This window comes from Lynx canadensis, chromosome F2, assembly GCF_007474595.2.
Source record: "Lynx canadensis isolate LIC74 chromosome F2, mLynCan4.pri.v2, whole genome shotgun sequence".
NCBI lineage: Eukaryota > Metazoa > Chordata > Mammalia > Carnivora > Felidae > Lynx > Lynx canadensis.
This window is the reverse complement of record NC_044320.2, coordinates 64,961,546-64,983,273: the sequence shown is the minus strand read 5'-3', so window position 1 is coordinate 64,983,273 and position 21,728 is coordinate 64,961,546. Positions and strand designations below refer to the sequence as shown.

At 36.9% G+C, this 21,728-nt stretch overlaps 1 protein-coding gene across 5 annotated transcripts in view; it reads left to right on the top strand.

The window, feature by feature from the left end:
- Positions 1-21,728, top strand: part of PREX2 (phosphatidylinositol-3,4,5-trisphosphate dependent Rac exchange factor 2) — a 299,461-nt gene that overhangs the window by 56,649 nt on the left and 221,084 nt on the right. For all 5 annotated transcript variants that reach the window (XR_003966317.1, XR_003966315.1, XR_003966316.1 and 2 more), the window contains exons 2-4: positions 13,630-13,701; positions 15,087-15,209; positions 18,336-18,440. Coding sequence is in view for 2 of the 5 variants with exons in the window: in XM_030304277.1 (XP_030160137.1) it covers positions 13,630-13,701; positions 15,087-15,209; positions 18,336-18,440 (300 nt within the window). In the remaining 3 variants the exon portion in view is untranslated. The remainder of the gene's footprint in view (positions 1-13,629; positions 13,702-15,086; positions 15,210-18,335; positions 18,441-21,728) is intronic.

Below are 21,728 nucleotides of genomic sequence, written 5' to 3'. Positions count from 1 at the left end.
TCTTTCCTTGTGCTGTGTTTTTAAAGTTATCAGATATCACTGTAAATTCCTGAGCAGCACAATATGCAGTATTATATTAGAGACACAATAGCCTGCTGGCATCTCTGAATAAATATTTATGTAATATTAAAAATAATTTAACAGACAACTTTGAGAAAAATTTTCACAAGTATGTTCATGTAAGCTTATGAACTGCCTTTAGAAATTCATTTTATCCCATATTGATCACCAACTGACAGCTGAAACATACTTTTATCTGAAATGCCCCCCAAAATTCTGAGGTATTTGAAATATTTTTTTTGTTGTTGTAATTCTGAATGTAATGAAAAGTTCATTTTTTTTTTATCTCACTTTAGGCTTTTTCACAAATATTATGACTTGTAACATATAAAGGAATAGATTTTCATTTTAATTTTGGAACCTAGCCTAACACATTATCTTTGTCTAATGGTTCTGTCAGTGCTGTAAAGAGTTGATAGCATTCAGAAGAGCTAAGGCAACTTCAAGAATATAGTTTTTGCTGTACCTGATTTTCTGTGGTTGTTCTCAGATTGGCCTGTCATTCTACTTCATCAGCCTGTATGATTTTTGTCCATACCAAGATCATGTAGCAGTTCATGGAAATCAAAGCCATGGTCTGGCCATATTCCACATACGTTGTTCACTTTTTGTTAATACTTTATGCTCTAAATCCTCTCAAGGCTTAGAGATGGGCCGCAGTCTCTATTAACACCGTACAGTTGGCTATCCAATAAATTTTTTCTACCTTCTACTATGGGTTAATTTTTTAACTTTTGGAGTGTTTAGAAAATATGAATTGAGAGATTAACATGAACCATATTTGAGGGCAAACCTGGAATTCTGAGCAGAAAGGATCCAATGCAATGTAACAATGTGGAATATACATATATTTTAATCAACAGTAGATTTTCCCCCTCACAAATGCCTCAAATTATTTGTTTTGGAACCAAAGGATTCTCCCGAAGTTAGAGTTACTTGGATTGATTTACTGTTAATAGAGGAGCAGAGAAGCGGACACAAGGGGCTTACCCTTTAGTTGTGTTCTCTCTAGTATTAGGAATAATGAAGCCACGGTAGATATTATAGAACTACGGTTGTAGGTGTAGCAGTAGTAGCAGAAATATCAGTATTTGGTCCTGATTATGCACTGTGCAAAGTGCCAACAAAAATTACCTCCGTGAATTCTCGCCTCTCTGTGAGATAGGTACTATTATTTTTAACCTAATTTAATGAATGAGGTAATTGAGGCTTACTTAGAACCTTGGCTACACTCCCTGCTGTGAGATATCCTGTGTCTTCATAGATGTGTGGATAGGTGTTTCTAGGTGTGTTGGGAAGAAACATGGAGGATTAATTTAGAGGGATTTCAAAACAGCTGATGATAAACATTCGGTGCTTCTTAATCTTACTTTATTTAGTTGATTTTTTCCTAAAGTTTCGTGTATCCCTAACCATTCCGGAAAGAGACATCAATCACCCAAAACAATACAAGGAACACAAGATTATCATGAATCAAATGATATTTGGAATATAGGAGCCAAGAAAAATTTATTGCCCAAAAGCTACTTTATTAAAAAACATTTATAGTTTAAAATAAAGGACATAGAGGTTTTTTTCAGTCTTCGAGAAAACTAATCATGCACATGTTTTTCAGAGTTGTCTCTAGAAAATATCACTTCTAGAATTAACATCTAATATAATCATGAATTCCTTGGGAAACTAGGCCTTAAGTAAATAGGCACCAAAATTTCTTTCTTTCTTGTTTTTTTTTTCCCATTTAAGTTTTTTCTCCTCTCATCTTGGGAGTACTTTCTTACTCAAACACATGAAGACCAAATGACATTTTAAAACAGAACTCTGGAATGATCAGTATTAAGAATTTATAAAAGCCCAAAGGACCTTTGCAAAACCCCAAGATTGTATGCTGAAAATTAAAATGGCTACAGAGATTTCTAAGTCACAAAAATGAGTAAATTGAATTTTATGTAAAAAAGATGATATTAGTGTGAGAATAAAGAACAATTAACATTTAGCTCTGGTGTAGGAGGTAAGAGGGAATAGTGATGACTGTAGCAAGTGAAAGGAACATGTGACTGCCTTTGCTCTAGTCTATGGCTACTATTCAGCAATGTGGGTCCTGGGTTGATTTTTTTCCTTGTGTTTGAAGAGGGACCATAATTACTGATTTTTATGTAAATGTTCTTATTTCCTTCAATGGCAGTTGAAACAATGTTTTAACCATTTGTGCCATGTTAAAAAATACTTCTACTGCTTTTGATCTCTGCTTTTGACTTAATTCATTGCTCTTTCACACTCAAAGAGACATAAACATTAAAAAAATTAAAAAGAAAAGAAATTGCAAAAGCACATAAGAAAAAAACCAAAAACTTAACAAATAAAAACTTTCAAAATTGACAAAACACACTTTAGGAAAGTTTGCTTTTATTGTAGTTTTTTTTGTAATCTCAATAAATTTTCTAATTTTTACTTTCAATAATTTTATGCATAACTGTAATTCCATTGAGAATAGTTCTAATTTCTCTTTCATCTTCTGTCTGACTTTCCAGCCATCTACTATTAAACATCTTTAAAACCTGTGCCTGGTGTGTATTTAGTGTATTGATCACATGCTGACCCAGTACGAATTCTTTCCCCTGAAAACTCCTGAAGAACACAATTCTGTCATGCTGCCTTTTGGCATGTTGAGGTCAAACAGAAGACACTAAATAATGTTTCAATTATCCTTAAATCCTGGGAAAGTTTCAGCCAAGGAAGTTTAAAAATTATGGATGTATGTTGAAAAATTATCTTTACCTAGATGATGGTGATGTTAATTTTGAATTAATAGTTTTTCTAAAAAAGAATAAACCATCTTTTCGTGGAAAACTGAGCAGATATTCAAAGACTCTCAACAAGTATGACACAATAAATCCTTTTGGTTCTGAATCATGAAAAAAACATCAACATTCAAAGGGTTTTGCTGGGGATATTGACATACTGTTTGGTATCATTGTGATCTCTTTCGGCATCTATCTGAGTAATCCATGGTGGCATATATTTTCCTTTGATGGTTTGTAGAGTGATAGATGCCCATGAGGGTGAGTCTTCAATGCTACTGAACTACTGACAAATGATTTATTATTCTATCAGTTTTTGGAGTTTCGTATGGATGGAATGTTGCCATGGCAGTCTAGGGACAAACTAATATCTGTTTCAAAGATGAAAACATGCTGCCCATACATTTTCCATAGGGAATACAGTCTGGTGGAGAGCAGACATGCAAACTAACGGTATTTTGTCATTGTTCACTGTGTCTGAGTTGAAAAGACATGACAAAGGGAGCTTTTAAAAATCTACTCAGTTTGAAAAGAGATTTAAACATAAGTTCTACCTAATTATAATTTTTATAAAAATGTGTTGAACTTTTTATTCATAATCTAATAAAAGTATTGAAATAAGGAGATACGTGGAGAAACATGGGACTTTGCTAAAGCTCAGGAAGACACGGAAAATCACTTATTGTTATAATGTAGCCCAGAGAGGTTGATGATACAAAAGTTTTAGCCTCAAATTTGTGCATCTAGTTAGCACTGCTGTAGGTATTTTGGGATTCTATATGCCAGTGGTGCTCAACTGTGGGGGTGTAGAGTGGGCTTTTGGCAATGTATAGAGACATCTTTGGTTGTTACAACTGGGGATGGTAGTAGCTATTGGCATCTAGTGGGTATAGGCCATGAAACTCTTAAACATCCTGCATGTACAGGACAGTGCCTACAACCAAGATTTTTCTGGCACAAATGTCAAGAGTGTTAATGTTGAGAAACCCTGGTATATGGTGATGGAAAAGATAAAGATTATATATTATTATATTCTAAGTTGCTGATGGATATTTGGGAAGATAATACACTAAGGAAGTTAATACTACACAGTCTTGTGGTCTTTAGAAACAAAAACCATCCAGTGAAGAAAAAATTCTTCACTTATTCCACTGAAGTTTATTGAGAGTTTACCAAGTGCCAGGCATTGTTGGAGATGCTGGGGAAACCCGACTGAGCAAAACAGACAGACTCTGCCTTCACGGAGCTCCACTACTAATGCAAGGCACCAGTAAATAAACAAATACATAAAACAGGACATGGAGGAGCAGGTAGTGCCACAGGGTAAATGAAGTAGAGTAATGGAGTAGATAGGGCAAGATGGGGTTGGGATAGGGAGAACGTTAACTGGATGGTCTAGACTGGATGGCCATGAGAGACTGTAAGCTAAGAACTGAGTGACAGCAGGAGGCAGCCAGGTGAAGAGTGCTCCAGGCAGTAGGAAGCAGGTTGTGTAAAGGTGTTAAGGTGGAAATAAGTGTGGCATGTTGAGGAGGACCTGGAAGGTGGTTGTGGTTAGGCAGCAGTCCAGAATGGGGAAACTGGGATGAGGCAAAACAAGAGAGGAGGGAGCGGCTGGATCATGCTCATTTCTTTTTAGGCTGAATAATATTCCACTGTTTGTATTTATCCATTCACCTACTGAAGGACATCTTGTTCACTTCCAAGTTTTGCCAATTATGAGTACAGCTGCTATGCTATGAACATCCAGGTGCAGGTTTTGTTATGGATATAAGTTTTCATCTCATCTAGGTAACTTCTGAGAAATATGATTGCTGGATTGCATGGTAAGAACATTTATGTTAAGAATATGCCAAACTGTCTTCCAAAGTGACTATATCATTTTGCATTCCTACGAGCAATGAAGGAGAGTTACTGATTACTCCACATTCTTTGGCATTGTCAGTATTTTGGATTTTGTCCTTTCCGATAGATGTGTAGTATCTTGTTGTTTTAATTTGCAATTGCCTAATAATGTACGATTTGAACAAGTTTTTATATGCTTATTTGCCATCCGTGTATATTCTCTACTGAGGTGCCTGTTCAGTTCTTTTGCCCATTTTTTAATTTGGTTGTTGATTTTATTGATGTGGAGTTTTATGAGTTCTTTGTACATTTTGGACAATAGTTCTTTATCATATATGTCTTTGGGAAATATTTTCTCTCCCAGTTTGAGGCTAGGATTCTCATTCTCTTGTCCTTCACAGAGGAGAAGTTTTTAATTTTAATGATATCCACCTTATCAATAAATCTTTCATAATCATGCCTTTGGTGTTTTATCTAAAAAAGTCATCACCATACTCTTCTAGGTGTTTTATAGTTTTGCATTTTACATTTGGGTCTGATCCATTTTGAGGTAATTTTTCAGAAGGATGTAAGGTCTGTGTCTAGATTCTTTCTTTCTTTTTTTTTCACATGTGAATGTTCAGTTGTTCCAGCACCATTTATTGAAAAGATCATCCTTTCTTCATCATATAACATTTTCTCTTTTGTCAAAGAGTTGTCTATATTTGTGTAAATCTGTTTCTGGGCTCTCTGTTGTATTCCATTTATTTGTTTGTGTGTTCTTTAACCAGTTCCACACTGTTTTGATTACTGTAGCTTTAGAATAAGCCTTGAAGTCAGGTAGTCTCAGTCCTCTGAGTCCTCTGATTTTGTTCTTCTTCCTGACAGACAAAGAGAGAGAGAGAGAGAGAGAGAGAGAGAGAGAGAACCAGTGTGAGTGGGGGAAGGGCAGAGGTTGACAGAGGGACAGAGGAAGGGGGGAAAGGAGGGAGGGAGGGAGGGGGAGGGGGGGAGAGAGAGAGAGAGAGAGAGAGAGAGAGAAAGAGAGAAAGAGAGAGAAAGAGAGAGAATCTTAGCAGGCTCTACACCCAGCACAGAACCTGACATGGGGCTCAATCCCACAACCCTGAGATCATGACCTGAGCCAAAAGCCAGAGTTGATGCTTAGCCAACTGAGCTACCCAGGTTCCCTGTTCTTATTCTTTAATATTGTTTTGGCTACTCTGAGTCTTTTATCTCTCCATATAAACTTATAATCATTTTGTTGATATCCACAAAATAACTTGCTGGAATTTTTATTAGAATTGTGTTAAATCTACAGTTCTAGTTGGGAAGAACTAGCATCTTGATGCTATTGAGTCTTCCTATCCATGAATGTGAACTGTGTCTCCATTTATTTGGTCTTCTTTGATCATTTTTATCAGAGTTCTGTAGTGCTCCTCATTCAGATGTTATACACATTTTTTTAAGGCTTATACACAAATATTTCATTTTTGGAGGTGCTAATGTAAATGGTAGTGTGTTTAATTTCAGTTTCCACTTGTTCATTGCTGGTATAGAGGAAAGTGATTGACTTTTGTATATTAATCTTGTATCCTTCAGCCTTGCTATAAGATTTTATCAAGTTCCAGGAATGTTTAGGGTCAATTATTTCAGATTTTCTACATAGACAATCATATCATTTATGAACAAGGAAAATTTTATTTTTCCTTTCCAATTTATATACCTATTATTTTCTTTTTTGTCTTATTGTATTAGCTAGAAAATTCAGGACAATGCTAAAAGGGAATGGTGAGAGGAGACGTTCTTGCCTTGGTCTTGATTGTAGTGGGAAAGCTTCTAGTTTCTCACTATTATGTATGATGTTAGCTGTAGGCTTTTTTTTTTTTTTTTAAGATTTTTAAAATAATGTTGAGGACATTTCCCTCTTATTAGTTTACTGAGAATATTTGTCATGACTGGGTGTTGGATTTCTCAAATGCTTTTTCTGCATCTGTTGATCATATGGATTTTTCTTCTAAGACTGGCGATGTGTTGGATTTCATTAATTGATTTTAGAATATTGAACCAGCTTTTCATACTTGGGATAAACCCCCCTTGGTTGTGATGTATAATTGTTTTTATAGTTTTTTGGCTGTTGTTTGTTAATATTTTGCTTAGAACTTTTGCATCTATATTTTTAAGAGATATTGGTCTATAGTTTTCTTGTGAATTCTTTGGTTTTGGTATTAGGCCTCGTGGAACAAGTTAGGAAAAATTTCCTCTACTATCTTCTGAAAGAGATTGTAGAGAATTGGTATAATTTATTCTTTAAATGTTTGGTAAAATTTACCAGTGAACTGATTTGAGCCTGGCACTTTCTGTCTTGGAAGGTTATTAAATATTGATTCAGTCCTTTTAATAGATAGAGTCCTGTTCATATTATATTACTCTTTGTGTGAATTTTGGCAGATTATGTTTGTCAAGGATTTGATCCATTTCATTTAGACTATCATTTGTGAGTCTAACATTATCAGTGTAAGATAACTACAAAAATATCTGTAGTTGGGGGCACCTGGGTAGCTTAGTCGGTTAAGCGTCCAGCTTCAGCTCAGGTCATGAGCTCACAGTTTGTGAGTTCAAGCCCTGCATTGGGCTCTGTGCTTACAGCTCACAGCCTGGAGCCTGCTTGGAATTCTGTGTCTCCCTCTTTCTCTGCCCCTCCCCTGCTTGCACTCTCTCTCTCAAAATTAACATTAAAAATTAAAAAAAAAATCTGTAGTTGGTAATTTCCTTGTGTTTTTAATTTTGTTTATTCCCTTACCCAAATGAGTCCTGAGTGCTTGGCAGTAAAAATAAAATTGAAGAATACTTCCCTGTTTTTGGAGGTATTTGGAAACTGTAGATGGAGGCCGAAGAGTCCCATCCCATTATTAGTCTTATGCATAGAGTGGGTACTGAAAGTAATAGGGCAAAGTAGAGACATAAAAGGAAGGAAAGGAGAAGTGATGCCATGAATGTACAAGAGAAAAGTCAAATATAATTAAATAATAGAATTGAGCGGTATAGATTTATGGTGATAAATTTTGGGCTCTGGATTTCTGAATCTCTGGAGAGCTTTGGAATCATTGTGAGGTGTTATATATTTTTTTCAAATATGTGTAGATCTGTTTTTATTATCATAGTAAGTTCATTGCTTACTTTTAACACCTGGCTTCTAATGTGCCAAATACATTTATTATATTTATTGTATACTATGCCTCCCTCTACTAGAATATAAGCAGAAATTTTTGACTATTTTGTTTATTGATATATCCTATATGCCTAGAACAGTGGTTTTCAAGGTGTGCTTTGCAGTCTTTTAGGGTTTTGTGAAATCCTTCCAGGGGATATGTAAGGTGAAACTATTTTCATTGTAATACTAAGACTTTATTTGCTTTTATTTTTTCTGTGTGGATGCTTGCACTGATCGTGCAAAAGCAATGATGTGTAAAACTGCTGATGCTTTAATGTGAATTAAAGAGTGCCACTAAAGAGTAGTGGCACCAAATTGTACTAGGTATATTTCACTGTATATTTCACTGTCACTCACTCATGGGGGAAGGGTGGTAGAGGATTCCTGTTTCACCTAAGAGTGTTCTTGTGAAGCTGTAAAAATTATTAATTGTACTAAATTGTGACTCTTGAGCACATGCCTTTTAATATTCTGAAACAGGAAGTACACCTCAGTACTTCTGCATACTCAAATATTATGGTTGTCCCCATGGACAGAATTTGTGATTGAGTTGCTATGGAACATTATATTTACTTGAAATAACAACTATGAGGTAAACTGTGGTTTTAGTTTCAGGGCACTGGAGTATTTGGCAGATAGTTTATTCAACAAAGAAAGAAGTGAACCTGTCACTTCAAGGAAAACAACTGATAGTATTTGTTGATGATGATAAATTCAAGCTTGCAAGTGAATTTAGAGTTTTGGAAAATTTACGTCTGTGAGCTGGATAGCCTCCTAATACTTAAAGACTTCTCTAGTGAGTTGGATACTGATAGTAACTAATGTGATGTGAGTTTTTTTGATATCGTATAACAAGACGTGTTAATATTTTGAAGATATATATAACTCTTAGTGAAGCATTGTTAAAAAAATTTACAGCATCAAGCATAGATAAAAGATCCCTTCAAATTGCAAGATAAATCGATTGTTTTTTTAATTTTTTAAAATGTTTATTGATTTCTGAGAGAGACAGAGTGTGAGCAGTGGAGGGGCAGAGAGAGAGGGAGACACAGGATCCGAAGCAGGCTCCAGGCTCTGAGCTGTCAGCACAGAGCCTGATGCGGGGCTCAAATTCATGGACCACGAGACCATAACCTGAGCTGATGTGGGCTGCTTATTTAACCCACTGAGCCATACACGCGCCCTCAATTGGTTTTAATGTAGCAGAGTATGAAAAGTTCACTGATATGGTTGGTTTCAGATTAAAAATCATTCATGACTAACCTTTAAGAAACTACCACTTACTGAGTTTTGGTGTTGTATCAAAGAAGAATACCCACAACTATCTGGAAATGTTATAGCAATGAACATATCTGTGCATCTTTTGAGAGTTATCTACTATGTGTGCCTGATGTAAAGAGTGGGGAGGACAAAAATGAATTGAAGGAGATAATTTAGTACACTGAAATCATAAACAAGTGCATTCTGAGAATAAAATCATGGATTTTATCTCATCATGGATTTGCCTTACCTTTTGAGTAAGTGGTGGCCCAGATAGACAAGGAAGAAGGGAATAGCTGTCATCTCCCTCTTACATATAATCTCCTTCCCTCTTTTAATTTATTGGTTGCAAATTTGTGACATTTTTAGCTCTCTTAAGCTTTAATTAATGTATGGCATTTAACCCGTTTTACCAAATACATGATAGGAAGGAAACAACATGGAGCAAATTGAAGAGAAGATAAAGAGTTCTGCTGTCTGTGTAGGAAAACAGTAGTCCCTGACTGTAGTGATATCTCGGAATGTGTTGTGTAATCATTGTTAGGGGAATCCTGGCAGCTGAACTGCCAACACACCTGCAAGCTGGAAGGTACAAGGAGGGGCACCTGCAAACCTCACTTAGTCTGTCTTATCTCGCTGGTCTTTGCATCTCCCTAGCCTTCAGAGATTATTATGACCCATTTATGCAGATTGTGATTTTCATGGTTGGAGGGAGGGTTTTCTTGTGGGATAGCAGAAACTCCAACTGGTTGAGTGAGAGGGTATTGTGCATAGGGTTGGAAAGCCAAGAAGTTTTCTCCATTGAGACCCACTGACTTGTTTCCTCAAAGTCTTCAGTCTTTGGAAGAAAAAACATAAAGAAATTTTCATCAGATGTAGTCTCAGGACCAATTGCATCAGAATCATCTAGGGAACTTACTCAAAATACAGATTTCTGGGTCCTCAACCAATCTGCCGAATCAGACCTTCTGGGGATAGGACCAGGGAATCTGCATTTAGAAATACTCTCCAAGTATTATACACAATAAAAAGTTTGAGAACCACTGGCATTTATAAGCCTTTTTCCAGTATATTTGTATCAAAATGAGGATGATCTAATTCTGATGAAATTCTGGACCAATGGGAATAAATGAATGCAGAGGTAAAACAGCATATTAAATCCTTCATGTATTTTTGTATTTAGGGTATTAATGCTTCTTTGACTGATAGGAGAAAAATTAAATGCACTAATTACTAAAGTCTGAAAGGTTGTTAAAAGACAGTTCTGAAAACAGGTTATTTTTCTTTATATTGAGGAAGGAAGACTTCTAGGTTTTGTCAAAAATGTCTGTTTTCATGATTTTGCGTTCTGGGCAAAGTATCTGAAATCTGCCTTCTCTGTGCATAAAATGAAATTCTCAGGAAAATAAATGCTTGATCAGAAATGCTAACAAGTTCCAGGTTCTATTTCATTCACAGTTAAACAAAAAGTTCCATATTGTCACAGAGGGTAAGAAGATAAAAAGTCAGATGAAGATATAGTTTACTTTCTCAGTTTGTATGTTTCCTTCTAACCCATGTTTTGATTCATTTGTGCTACCTCCAAACTTTCATTTATCAGCTTCAGAATGTTACTGAGTTCAGTTCATGAAGAAAAATGTTTATAAATTTAGAGATGAACGTTTAGTTTTGCTTGTGTGCGAGGTTACCTGTTTACTATGTGGTCAACGTGAAATGTAAACTAGGCAACTAAACTACCATGTTACTTTAAGACTAAGAAGAAAGAGCTAACAGACGATTTTTGGTATGAATACATGGAAAATATTCAACAAAACCAAAACTAAAATTAAAAATAAGACTCATACTAATTAAGATGGGCAAAGTCAGGAAATTCAGAATCTCTTTAGGTTGCCAGTTACACCTAACTATAGATAATAGTTCAAAACTCACATCGCATATCATATACACTTTCCGATGAAAGAATTAAGGTGACATTCAGTACGTTTCTATTCAGTTCATTTAATTCAGCTGACTTATTTCATTCAGTTGGATATACTAGTACTGATGTGGCCTTGTTGTTATAGACTCTGAAACATGAACTGGTGGAATTGGGAATAGAGATGGGTCTGAAGCTAATGCTAGGAATGACATCCTGTGGCTCATTTGTTTTGTTTCTGTTAAATACTTTTGTTTTTCTTTTCACAAAAGTTATAATATGCTCGCAGCCAAATATTCTCAGCATAAGAAAGTGTATAAAGGTCATCTTTAACCACTGTTTGCATTTGGTATATGCTACATATTTTCTCAGTATGAATGCACACTACCATTACACATGTATATTTATGTGTATATAATGGCATGTAATATGTATATGTGTGTACATATATGTCAGTACATTTCAAGTATGCTGATTAGTAAATTTTTCACCAAACAGTATTTTATAGACATCTGTTTTATATGCACATAATTATATGTAATTTATATCCCATTCTATTTGTTATTATACTTCTGCATGGTATTTTATAATTTGCATGTACCATAATATATTAAATGATTCCCTTATTGATGGGCATTAGGTTGTTTTCAGTGTTTCCACTTTTGTAATCAATATACTGTAACTCCTTGTCTGAGTGTTTTCTTAGGATAAATTCCTAGAAGTAGAATTGCTGGGTTAAAGGAAATGCCCATTTAAAAATTTGAGATATATTGTTAAGTTGTATTGTCCCCAGAAATGTGCCATTTAAAAATTTTTTTTTCAACGTTTTTTATTTATTTTTGGGACAGAGAGAGACAGAGCATGAATGGGGGAGGGGCAGAGAGAGAGGGAGACACAGAATCAGAATCAGGCTCCAGGCTCCGAGCCATCAGCCCAGAGCCTGACGCAGGGCTCGAACTCATGGACCGCGAGATCGTGACCTGGCTGAAGTCGGACGCTTAACTGACTGCGCCACTCAGGCGCCCCAAGAAATGTGCCATTTTATACTCTTACTAGCAATGTCTTGAGGATGGTAACTTTGGAACATTTGAACAATACTGGGTTGTCTTAGTCTCTTAAATCTTTGTAAGTATACCAGGTCAAACATGGGATTCTTGGGGTGCCCGGGTGGCTTATTCAGTTAAGCATCCAACTCATGGTTTCAGATCAGGTTATGATCTCACAGTTTGTGGGATAAAGCCCCATGTTGGACTTTGCACTGGCAGTGGGAGCCTGCTTGGGATTCTCTCTCTCCCTTTTTTCTCTGCCTCTGTCTCTGTCTCTCTCAAAATAAATAAATAAACATTAAAATGGGATTCTTACCTTAATCTTCATTTGTTTGATGTAGTTTCCAGAGACTCCTTGGAGCCTCTGTGTATTCTGGGGATTGGTGGGCTATGCAGTCAGACCCTGACTTGGCAGGTAGTGGCTGAAGTTCTTAAGACAAACAGGGAAGGCAATGATCTCACCTGATCACTAGATAGTTAATGAACGATGTCTTAAAGACACAAACCAGATTTGCTGGATGGAAAGTCACTTCTCCTTTTCCTTCCAAACCTTCTCTTTTAAGACCCAGTGTAAACAACTCTTTCTGCTTTTTTCCTTTGCAAAAATAATAGTGTATTTAGTCATGAGTCCAAGCTTAATGACTTGTCAAGAAGAGTCCAGATCTTTGAAATACTAATGAACTTATTTGCCTACCATAGGGCTATGGAGAGCCCTGACCTGATCCCAGGAATACCAAATCCGTCTTTCTAAAACTTGGGGGAGGGAGTAAGAGAGGAAGAGAAATCCCTCCATTCCTTCTTGAAGAGTCACTTTCTCTCTTCCTCTTTCACTGACTATCTCTATCTCTTCCTCCCTACCTCCTTCTTTCAATCTCTCTCAGTTCCAAAAAGGTCACTGGAATTTCTGACCCTTTGTTTTTTATCAGAAATCTCATTTTTCATTAGAGTTTGGTCTTGTGCTTCATAAGACTTAGAAGTTTAGGAAACATTTGACTCTTTTTTCCCCTTAAGTGTATTTATTTACTTAGAGCACACAAAAGTGCTCATGTGTAAGTGGCAGAGGAACAGAGAGAAAGGGAGAGAGAGAGAATCCCAAGCAGGCTCCCCGTTGTCAGCTGAGAGTCCGTTGTGGGGTTTGATCTCACAAATCATGAGATCATGACCTGAGCCAAAATTAAGAATCGGACATTTAACTGATTGAGCCACCCAGGCTCCCCAAAAACATTGGACTCTTAAGTGTTTACCACAGAACATTGAGATCCTGGTGGATAAATTTAAATTCATATATACATGGTCACTTTTGGTCTTGCCCCCAAACGATGAAGGATAAAATCCCCAGGTACGAACCACAGTGAACAAGAGTTTAACCTTTTACAACAAAACTATTATATTCAATAGTTATTAGAGTTTTAAACTTTGGTTTCCTGTAAAACAGAATTAGTTCTCTTCAACACCCTGTTGTTTTATTAACCTAATGTCACCTTCAAAATATCTTTTTTTTGTTTCATGCAGGCGTTCTTACACCGAATGAACCAGTGCGCCGCATCAAAAATTGACAAAAATGTAACAGAAGAAACAGTGAAGGTGAGGAGTTGCAGTTTGCCCTCAACACAAGCACACATTCTCCTCAGATAAGATTTTATCTGTGGGATGTTACTTGAGTGTTCTTCAGCTTACCGGTACCAGTAGAAGCTCTGTGCCAGGCACTTGTGTGGGCGACGCTGAGAAAAAGGGAAACGATGTCGGGAAAAGAAACAGAGGGTTATGATGATGACAAAGAAGATATGGAGAATTTTTTTTTTTTTTTTTTTTGCCAAGGCCTTAGGGCAGTTTGAAAAAAGGAAGGAAAACAAACCCAGACTGAGAACCTCAGAGTCCGTGAGAGGGAGGGAGCAGAGTTGTGTGTGTAAGAGGAAGGCAAGAGGTGGACAGATGCAACTTCCAGTCTCTGATCTCTAAAGAACAAATGATTTGGGTGGTTCATTGGTGCAGAAAAAGTTAGCATAATATCTTTGACTCAGAAACAAATGGATAAGAATTTCCTGTTAAGCTGCAGGGAAGGAAAATTATGAGGAGGTTTGTAAAGGGGGAGGAGATAAATGAAAATTAATTGTACTATTGTTATTACTCATTTAAGTTCTATAAATCATCATTGATGTTTATTTTTGGTGCTGATTTGCTGTTTTACTTTACTAAAAATAGAAAAAAATCCAAGGATTTTTTAGGCCCTTCCGAGTATTTTTTTCATAAATTAAATACTAACTTTCCAATTCTCCTCACCGTGGGAGTATTTTAGTTTGTGTGCTTTTGGTGGAAAGCAAAAGACAAGTGTCTGTATTATTCAGATGGCTTGAGGATGCTTTGTCTCTCGTATTGGGGAACTCCAGACAGAAGAAAAGGTTCAGGACCTGTGGCTCAGGGAGGTCAATAAGGTTGCCAGGTTCTCTGTAGCTCTTCACTTTGACATCCAGGTTATCAGCTTGGCCGTGGACTGGCTCCTCCCGCAGCTGCAAAATGACCCTGTAGCTGTCCCAGCTGTCACTTCCGGACACAGCACCTTGCCAGAGGGGGGAAAAGGGCGGTCCATTCCAGGATGCCTTTCTAGAGAGCAAAGAAACCCTTGTCCCACACAGCCTGCCAGCAAATCCGCCTGCACAATTTTACCTGCCGCCCATTTTCGCTAATAGGGTGGGGACTGTCCTGCTTGGATTTAGTCACTTAGGCTTTTCCTGAGAGCCAGGAATAGGTTCCTGATTCCCAGAGTTGTGTGGGGGTGGAGAGGATGTCCAGACAAAATTGGCACTCTGCTGACTGGCTTGCTATGCCCTAAAGTTTTCAGCTTGGAGATAGAATACTGTACTCTTACGGACTTGTGTGTTTTTTTGTTTTTTTTGTTTTGCTTGTTTGGTTTTTTTTTAGTTGTTTTTGTTTTTAACCTGCTTCACTATTGCACTTACATGTATTTGCAGATGCTGTTCTCAAACATTGAAGATATCCTTGCAGTACATAAGGAATTTTTAAAAGTCGTGGAAGAATGCCTACATCCAGAACCTAATGCTCAGCAAGAAGTGGGAACCTGCTTTCTTCACTTTGTAGGATAAATTTCTGTTTATTTTAAAAGCTCTTTCCCCCTAGATTTTAAGGTCTAGCGTTTGGCACAAGGGAATGTGGGAATTCAGCATTAGAAGCAAAATGTGACACCAAAAGTTTGGGGTCTTTTAAGGCCAATGAAATCTTCCACTTAGAGCCAGAAAGGGGTGAGGGCCTCACATCATCCATTTTATTCAGTGAAGAATAAACAGCCTTTTCTTTTCCCCAACAAGTTAGTTCTTCGCATGCTCTGTAGCTTTGAATTCTAATGAATATTCAGGCTGTTCATAATGAATGGATTTTTATGTTTCTCTCAAACATAGAGCATTTCCCTTTTGAGGCAGAAAATCCTTACTCTTATAATGGCGTGATGAGCCTTTTGTTAGTCAGAATGTTCCCGTTTTAATCGACTGGTGACAAACCTGCGGGTGGACAAACCTATTCACTCTAGGTACACATATGCCTGAATCTGAGTTTTTCTCAAGGATGGTTCCTCAGAAGGTTGTACTGAGCCGTACAGAAGAATAGCCAGTCAGTATTCTGGTGTTTCAAATCATACGTCATGATTGTGTGATCATTTCCATCCCTCTGGACACGGCAGTTGAAATTATTTGTGCAGTCTGTTTGCAAAGTAAAAAGTCACCTGAAAATGAAAATTGTTTTTAGAACTGAGGGCATTCATACTAAAAATAAAAATAGTACTGCTGTATATATATTCCACTGATGCTTATTTTCAGAATACCAATCTGAATCCATTTATGTATCAAAATGCTATATAATTAATGTTTTATTTAAAAATATCAAAGTGTTTTGTCAAAGAAATCAATTTTTGTTTATTTTGATGTCTTTTTTTTAAGTTTATTTATTTTTGAGAGAGAGAGAGAGAGAGCACAAGCAGAGAGAGGGAGAGAGAGAGAATCCCAAGCAGGTTCTGCACTGTCAGTGCAGAGCCCAACGTGGGAGTCGAGCCCACAGACCATGAGATCATGACCTGAACCGAAACCAAGAGTCAGATGCTTAACCAAGAGCCACCCAGATGCCCCAGTTTATGTTTGTTTTTATTTCTATTTAACCTTTGGGGAGCCTGGGTGGCTTAGTCAGTTAACCATCAGACTTCAGCTCAGGTCATGATTCACAGCTCGTCAGTTTGAGCCCCGTGTCAGTCTCTGTGCTGACAGCTCGGAGCCTGGAGCCTGCTTCGGATTCTGTGTCTGCTTCTCTCTCTGCCCTTCCCCCACTTGTGCTCTGTCTCTCTCTTTGTCAAAAATACATAAATATTAAAAAAACGTTTTTATTCCTATTTAACTTTTATAAAGGTAACCATATGTAGTTTCTAGATCTATATTTCTATATGTAGTGAGCAGACTCTGCATATTTTTTTTAATAATCAGGATATATTTCATAAAGATAATTATATTAAAAGGAGAAGCTCCTTGGACATAGCAAGATCAAGCTGTGCTTTCCTTGGGCATGACTGGAAACCACGCATGTTTGTGTCCACTTAATCCAGACTGTTCCTTTTCATGAAAGAATTCACATCTTCTGCCAGCTGGAGTATTTGCTCTTTCAGTCCAGTCCTGCACATGGGAATCTTGCACTCTGACATCCATTTCCTCAGTAACACACTATGAATCTGTCATCTGTGAATTTACTCAACTATTTCTGAAGCTTGTTTCATTCTGGGTCATATCATCTCTTGAAATAAGTAATTCAATACATTTTCTACTGGCTGTATAAAATAACACTCAGTGTTGCTTTCCAGATGCCTGTCTTTGAAATTTTAGAGGATATACTCCTATTCTAATATAGATCAACACATTTTCTGTGTCTTCCTCTTATTGGTACTGCTTTGATAGATACGAATCATGGCCACTTGGAGAAAAATATAGTGATGGAAGGATACTTAGGGATCATGATGGTGAAAAGACTCCCTTTTTGAAAGTATCCCTTTGTAGCAAATATGAAGGTTGTTTACACTTTTTTCTGCTTGACCACTTTCAGTGACAGCTCTAACCATTAGAAAATCTTTATGTTTTGCAACTATGTGGATGGAACTGGAGGGTATTATGCTAAGTGAAATTAGAGAAAAAAATCATATAACTTCACTCATATGAGGACTTTAAGAGACAAAACAGATGAACATAAGGGAAGGGAAACAAAAATAATATAAAAACAGGGAGGGGGACAAAACAGAAGAGACTCATAAATATGGAGAACAAACTGAGGGTTATGGGAGGGGATGTGGGAGGAGGGATGGGATAGATGGGTAAGCGGAACTAAGGAATCTACTCCTGAAATCATTGTTGCAGACTATATGCTAACTAATTTGGATGTAAATTAAAAAAAATTTTTTTAAAAAGACCAAAAAAAAAAAAAGAAAAAAATCTTTATGTTAATCTTGAATCTGCCTACCCACTGCCCATCAGTGCCCTTGCAGTTTCTACCCAGTGGTCCCAGTTTTATGTTTAGGGTTGTAAATCCTTTACAATAAAACAGCTATCTGAAAGTAGCTACCATTTCCTTACTATACTAACAAATACCTCTTTTTGAACTGACCTCTCATATGTAGTGTCTTCACAGTCCATCATCACTTGTTATCTTAGTCACCTGTTGCTGAGTATTTTCCTGTTTGTCTGTGTCCCTCTTAAACACGACTGTCCAGATTGGTGCATATGAACCACAGGGTACTACGTTTCTTTATTCCTATATAATCTGGCACATGCTTTTCCATCTATCCCAAAAGCTTCCTTCTCTCTCCCTGCCTGGGAATGAAGGATTCATCTCTCTGGATCTTGCACAGATACTATTTTTTTTTCTTTTTTAAAGCTATACCTGAGTCCTCTCAGTAAAGCTAAGTACTCTCTTCTCTGTAATTGCTACCATTTAGTTCATTTACTTCTTACTGCATACATCATATTGGAGTCTGGTTAATATAACCTATCCTTTTCCTTAGGCTATTCTTTATGGGTCAGAGAAAATCAATGAATAGAATGTATTTATATATACACACACAGTAGAGCTCCCAAAATATAGTAAACACTATAAGTTTGTTCATAAACATCACACAGAGTTAGTATCTTAAAATGGCTAATAAAATGACTCTAACTTATCCTTACTCGAATTCACAGAAAGACAAGTTTCGTATCTATGATGAATACTGTAGTAACCATGAGAAGGCCCAAAAATTGCTTCTTGAACTTAACAAAATAAGAACAATCCGCACATTTCTTTTGGTAAGTATATATTTAAGTGTTACCACATGCTGTGATTTGTTGATAGGCTCACTAAGAGCCAAGGGCTAGCACAAGTGTAGTATAAAAACTACTTGTGGGGCAATGCTTTAAACACATCCAGGCTAGGAGGCTAGAGTCCTTTGATAAACGTAAGAAGTGAGACTTGGCAGTAGCGTATGGATGGGAAAACGTTGATAATACCTTCTCCTGGTTGACTGTGAATTGTTTGTGAGAACCACAGGTTCCTAGCGAGGAAGACATTTATGCTAGAGTTCATCATTGCTTTTATATCCCTCAACTCTGTAGGGTTTCATTTACTTCTGCTAAGGGAGCTATAAGGGCAGTCACAGGAAGGAAACACATCATGGGTATGGTAGAAAAGACATTTAAAGATTGACTTTTCTCCTATGTGCATTCCTTATTCACTTTATTTAATTTCTTTACAATAGCACAAATAAATGCATATTTTGGCAACAATTTGGGCAACTTAATTGCCGGAGAGGAACTGTAAGTGTTCAATTCAGAAATATTCAGCAAATTGTAGAGTGGGGCATCTGTCCCATTACCCACTTTTAGAGATTCCCAACACCCCGGAAAGTCCCTCATGCCTGTTTACAGCCCATCTCCGCAACCACCATTAGCTCCAGGCAGTTACTCGTTTAATTTCCGTCTCCATAGATTTCCCTTTTCTAGATATTGCATATCAATGGAATCCTACAATGTAATGTTTTTTATACCTGGCTTCTTTTACCGAGTAAAATGCTTTTGAGATTCATCCTTGTTGAAGCATATATACATATTCCATTCATTTTTATTACTGAATGGTGTTCTGTTGTATGGATATACCATATTTTGTTTATCCACTTGCCAGTATGTGACCATTGGGTGAACAGATGACTGTGATTAATGATGGACCTTGAAGATACTACACGTGAGACATCATTTCAGAGAGAGATATTTGTTAGTATAGAAAAGCCAGGAAATTCAGTTTGGGCTATTGTAAACAATGCTGTTGTGAACATACATGTACAAGTCTTCGTCTGGATATTTTCATTCTCTTGGGTAGATGCTAAGAGTGGAATTGCTAGGTCATAGTAAGTTTATGTTTAACTTTAAGAAGCTGCCAAAGTGGCTGTGCCATATCCACCAGCAATGTATGAGAACTGCGGTTTCTGTCTTTGCCAATACATGGTATTACCAGTTCCAATGATAGCTGTGGTAGTGGATGTGTAGTTTATCTGAAGGTGATTTTTATTTGCATTTCTCTCATGACCAATGATATCAAGCATGCTTTCATGTTCTTGTTAGCAATCCACATATCCTGTTTGGTGAAATGCTTATTCAAATCTTATGTTCATTTTTAAGTTGAGATGTTTACCTTATATTGAGCTATAATTGTTTTTTATTTTGGATACAGCTCCTATATCTGATATGTAATTTGTAAATGTTTCTTACCAGTGTGGTTTGTTCATTTAAAAAATATAATCTTTTGAAAACCAAAAGTCTGACATTTTTTTGAAGTCCAACTTACTAAACTTTGTCCATATGAACATGTTTTTGTTATATTTGAGAAATCAGTATTCAGGTCTTATACTTACTTTGTTAAGTTTATTCCCAAGTATTTTACTCTTTTTGATGCTGTTGTGATTGGAATTGTCTTAATTTCATTTTTGGATTGTTCGTTGCTGCCACATAAACGTTTAACTGTTATTTAGTTTTGCTCTATGTATATTTTTGTATCTTATGGTTTAAAGTCATGTGTTAGTTCTAGTAGTTTTTTTTTTTTTTGTAGATTCTTTAAGATATTTTACATATCGGATCATGTCATCTGAGAGTAAAGACAGTTTTACTTTTCCTTTTCAATATGGATTCCCACCCCCCCCCAACCTGGCTTTTTGCACTGACTGGTTAGAACCAGTATATTGCTGAATAAAAGTGTTTAGAACAGATACTTCTGCCTTGTTTCTGATTATAGGGGGAAATCATTCAGTTTTTCATCATTAAGTATGTTAGCTGTAGGTTTCTTCATAGATGTCCTTCTCAGGGTGAGGAAGTTCCATTATATTCATAGTTGGTTGAGAGTTTTTTATTGTGACCTTTTTGCCTTTTCTAATACAGGTGTTTAAAGCTAAGAATTTTGCCCTGTACACTGCTTTAGTTTGATTCCATAAATTTTGACACGTGTTTTTATTACTCAGTTTTTGAAAATGTCTAGTTTCCTTTGTAATATCTTTAGTCTTTTTTAAGTTTTCTAAAAATTTTATTTATTCTTGAGAGAGAGAAAGCATGCGAACATATGAACAGGGGAGGGGCAGAGAGAGAGGGAGAAGGAGAACCCAAGCAGGCTCTGCACTGTCAGTGAGGAGTCTGTGGCTGGGGCTTGAACTCCCGAGCCGTGAGATCATGACCTGGCTTAACTGACTGAGCCACCCAGGCATCCCTAGTCTGTTCTTTATTTAGAAGTTTGTCTTGGGGGGTAATTCTGCATGGAACTTGTGTTTCTGCACATTTTCTGAGCAGTGGAACTGACTGCCTTTGTTTGGGCCTATCTTTTAAAAGATGTTTGTACCATGAACAACCACAGAAGGTAGAGATATTCTCTTTGTCCTCAGCAGTGGGCAGTGATGCCTGCTGCCATCATAAGAGATGCATGTTTCATAGCCTGAGGTCTCCCCCTCCTGTTATACATGTGCATGGGTCATCTGGTCTTCTTTGTCTTGCATGTGGGAGCTGGGGCTTGGGAAACTGGCCCCAAAATAGTGATTCTCTGGCTCCTGGTATTGTTGTAAAGAAGAAAAAAAAAAGGTCCTATATCCCTGTCCTAGGAGTTTTATGTGTTCTTCTAGCATCCATAAATATGTGGCAAGTTAACTTTTTAGCTTGCAGCTAGGGTAAAATCTTAGAATCATCACAGTTTTACCATTCTGTTATTCTATTTCCCAGTATGGGAATTTTTCAAATATCTTCCTGTAGTTGATTTTTTTAAATTTAATTCCATTCTGGTTAGAGAACATACTTAAACCATTTAAATCCTTTTAAATTCATGAAGACATTTTTATAGCTTAGCATATGGTCTGTCCTGGAATTTCTTTTTTTCTCTGTATGTTCCATGTGTGCTTAAAAATGGCATATTCTGCTGCTGTTGGGTGGAATGTTCTATAAGTGTTAGGTCATTTGGGGCGCCTGGGTGACTCAGTCAGTTAAGTGTCATCCAACTTCGGCTCAGGTCATGATCTCATGGTTCATGAGTTCGAGCCCCGTATCGGGCTCTCTGCTGTCAGCACAGAC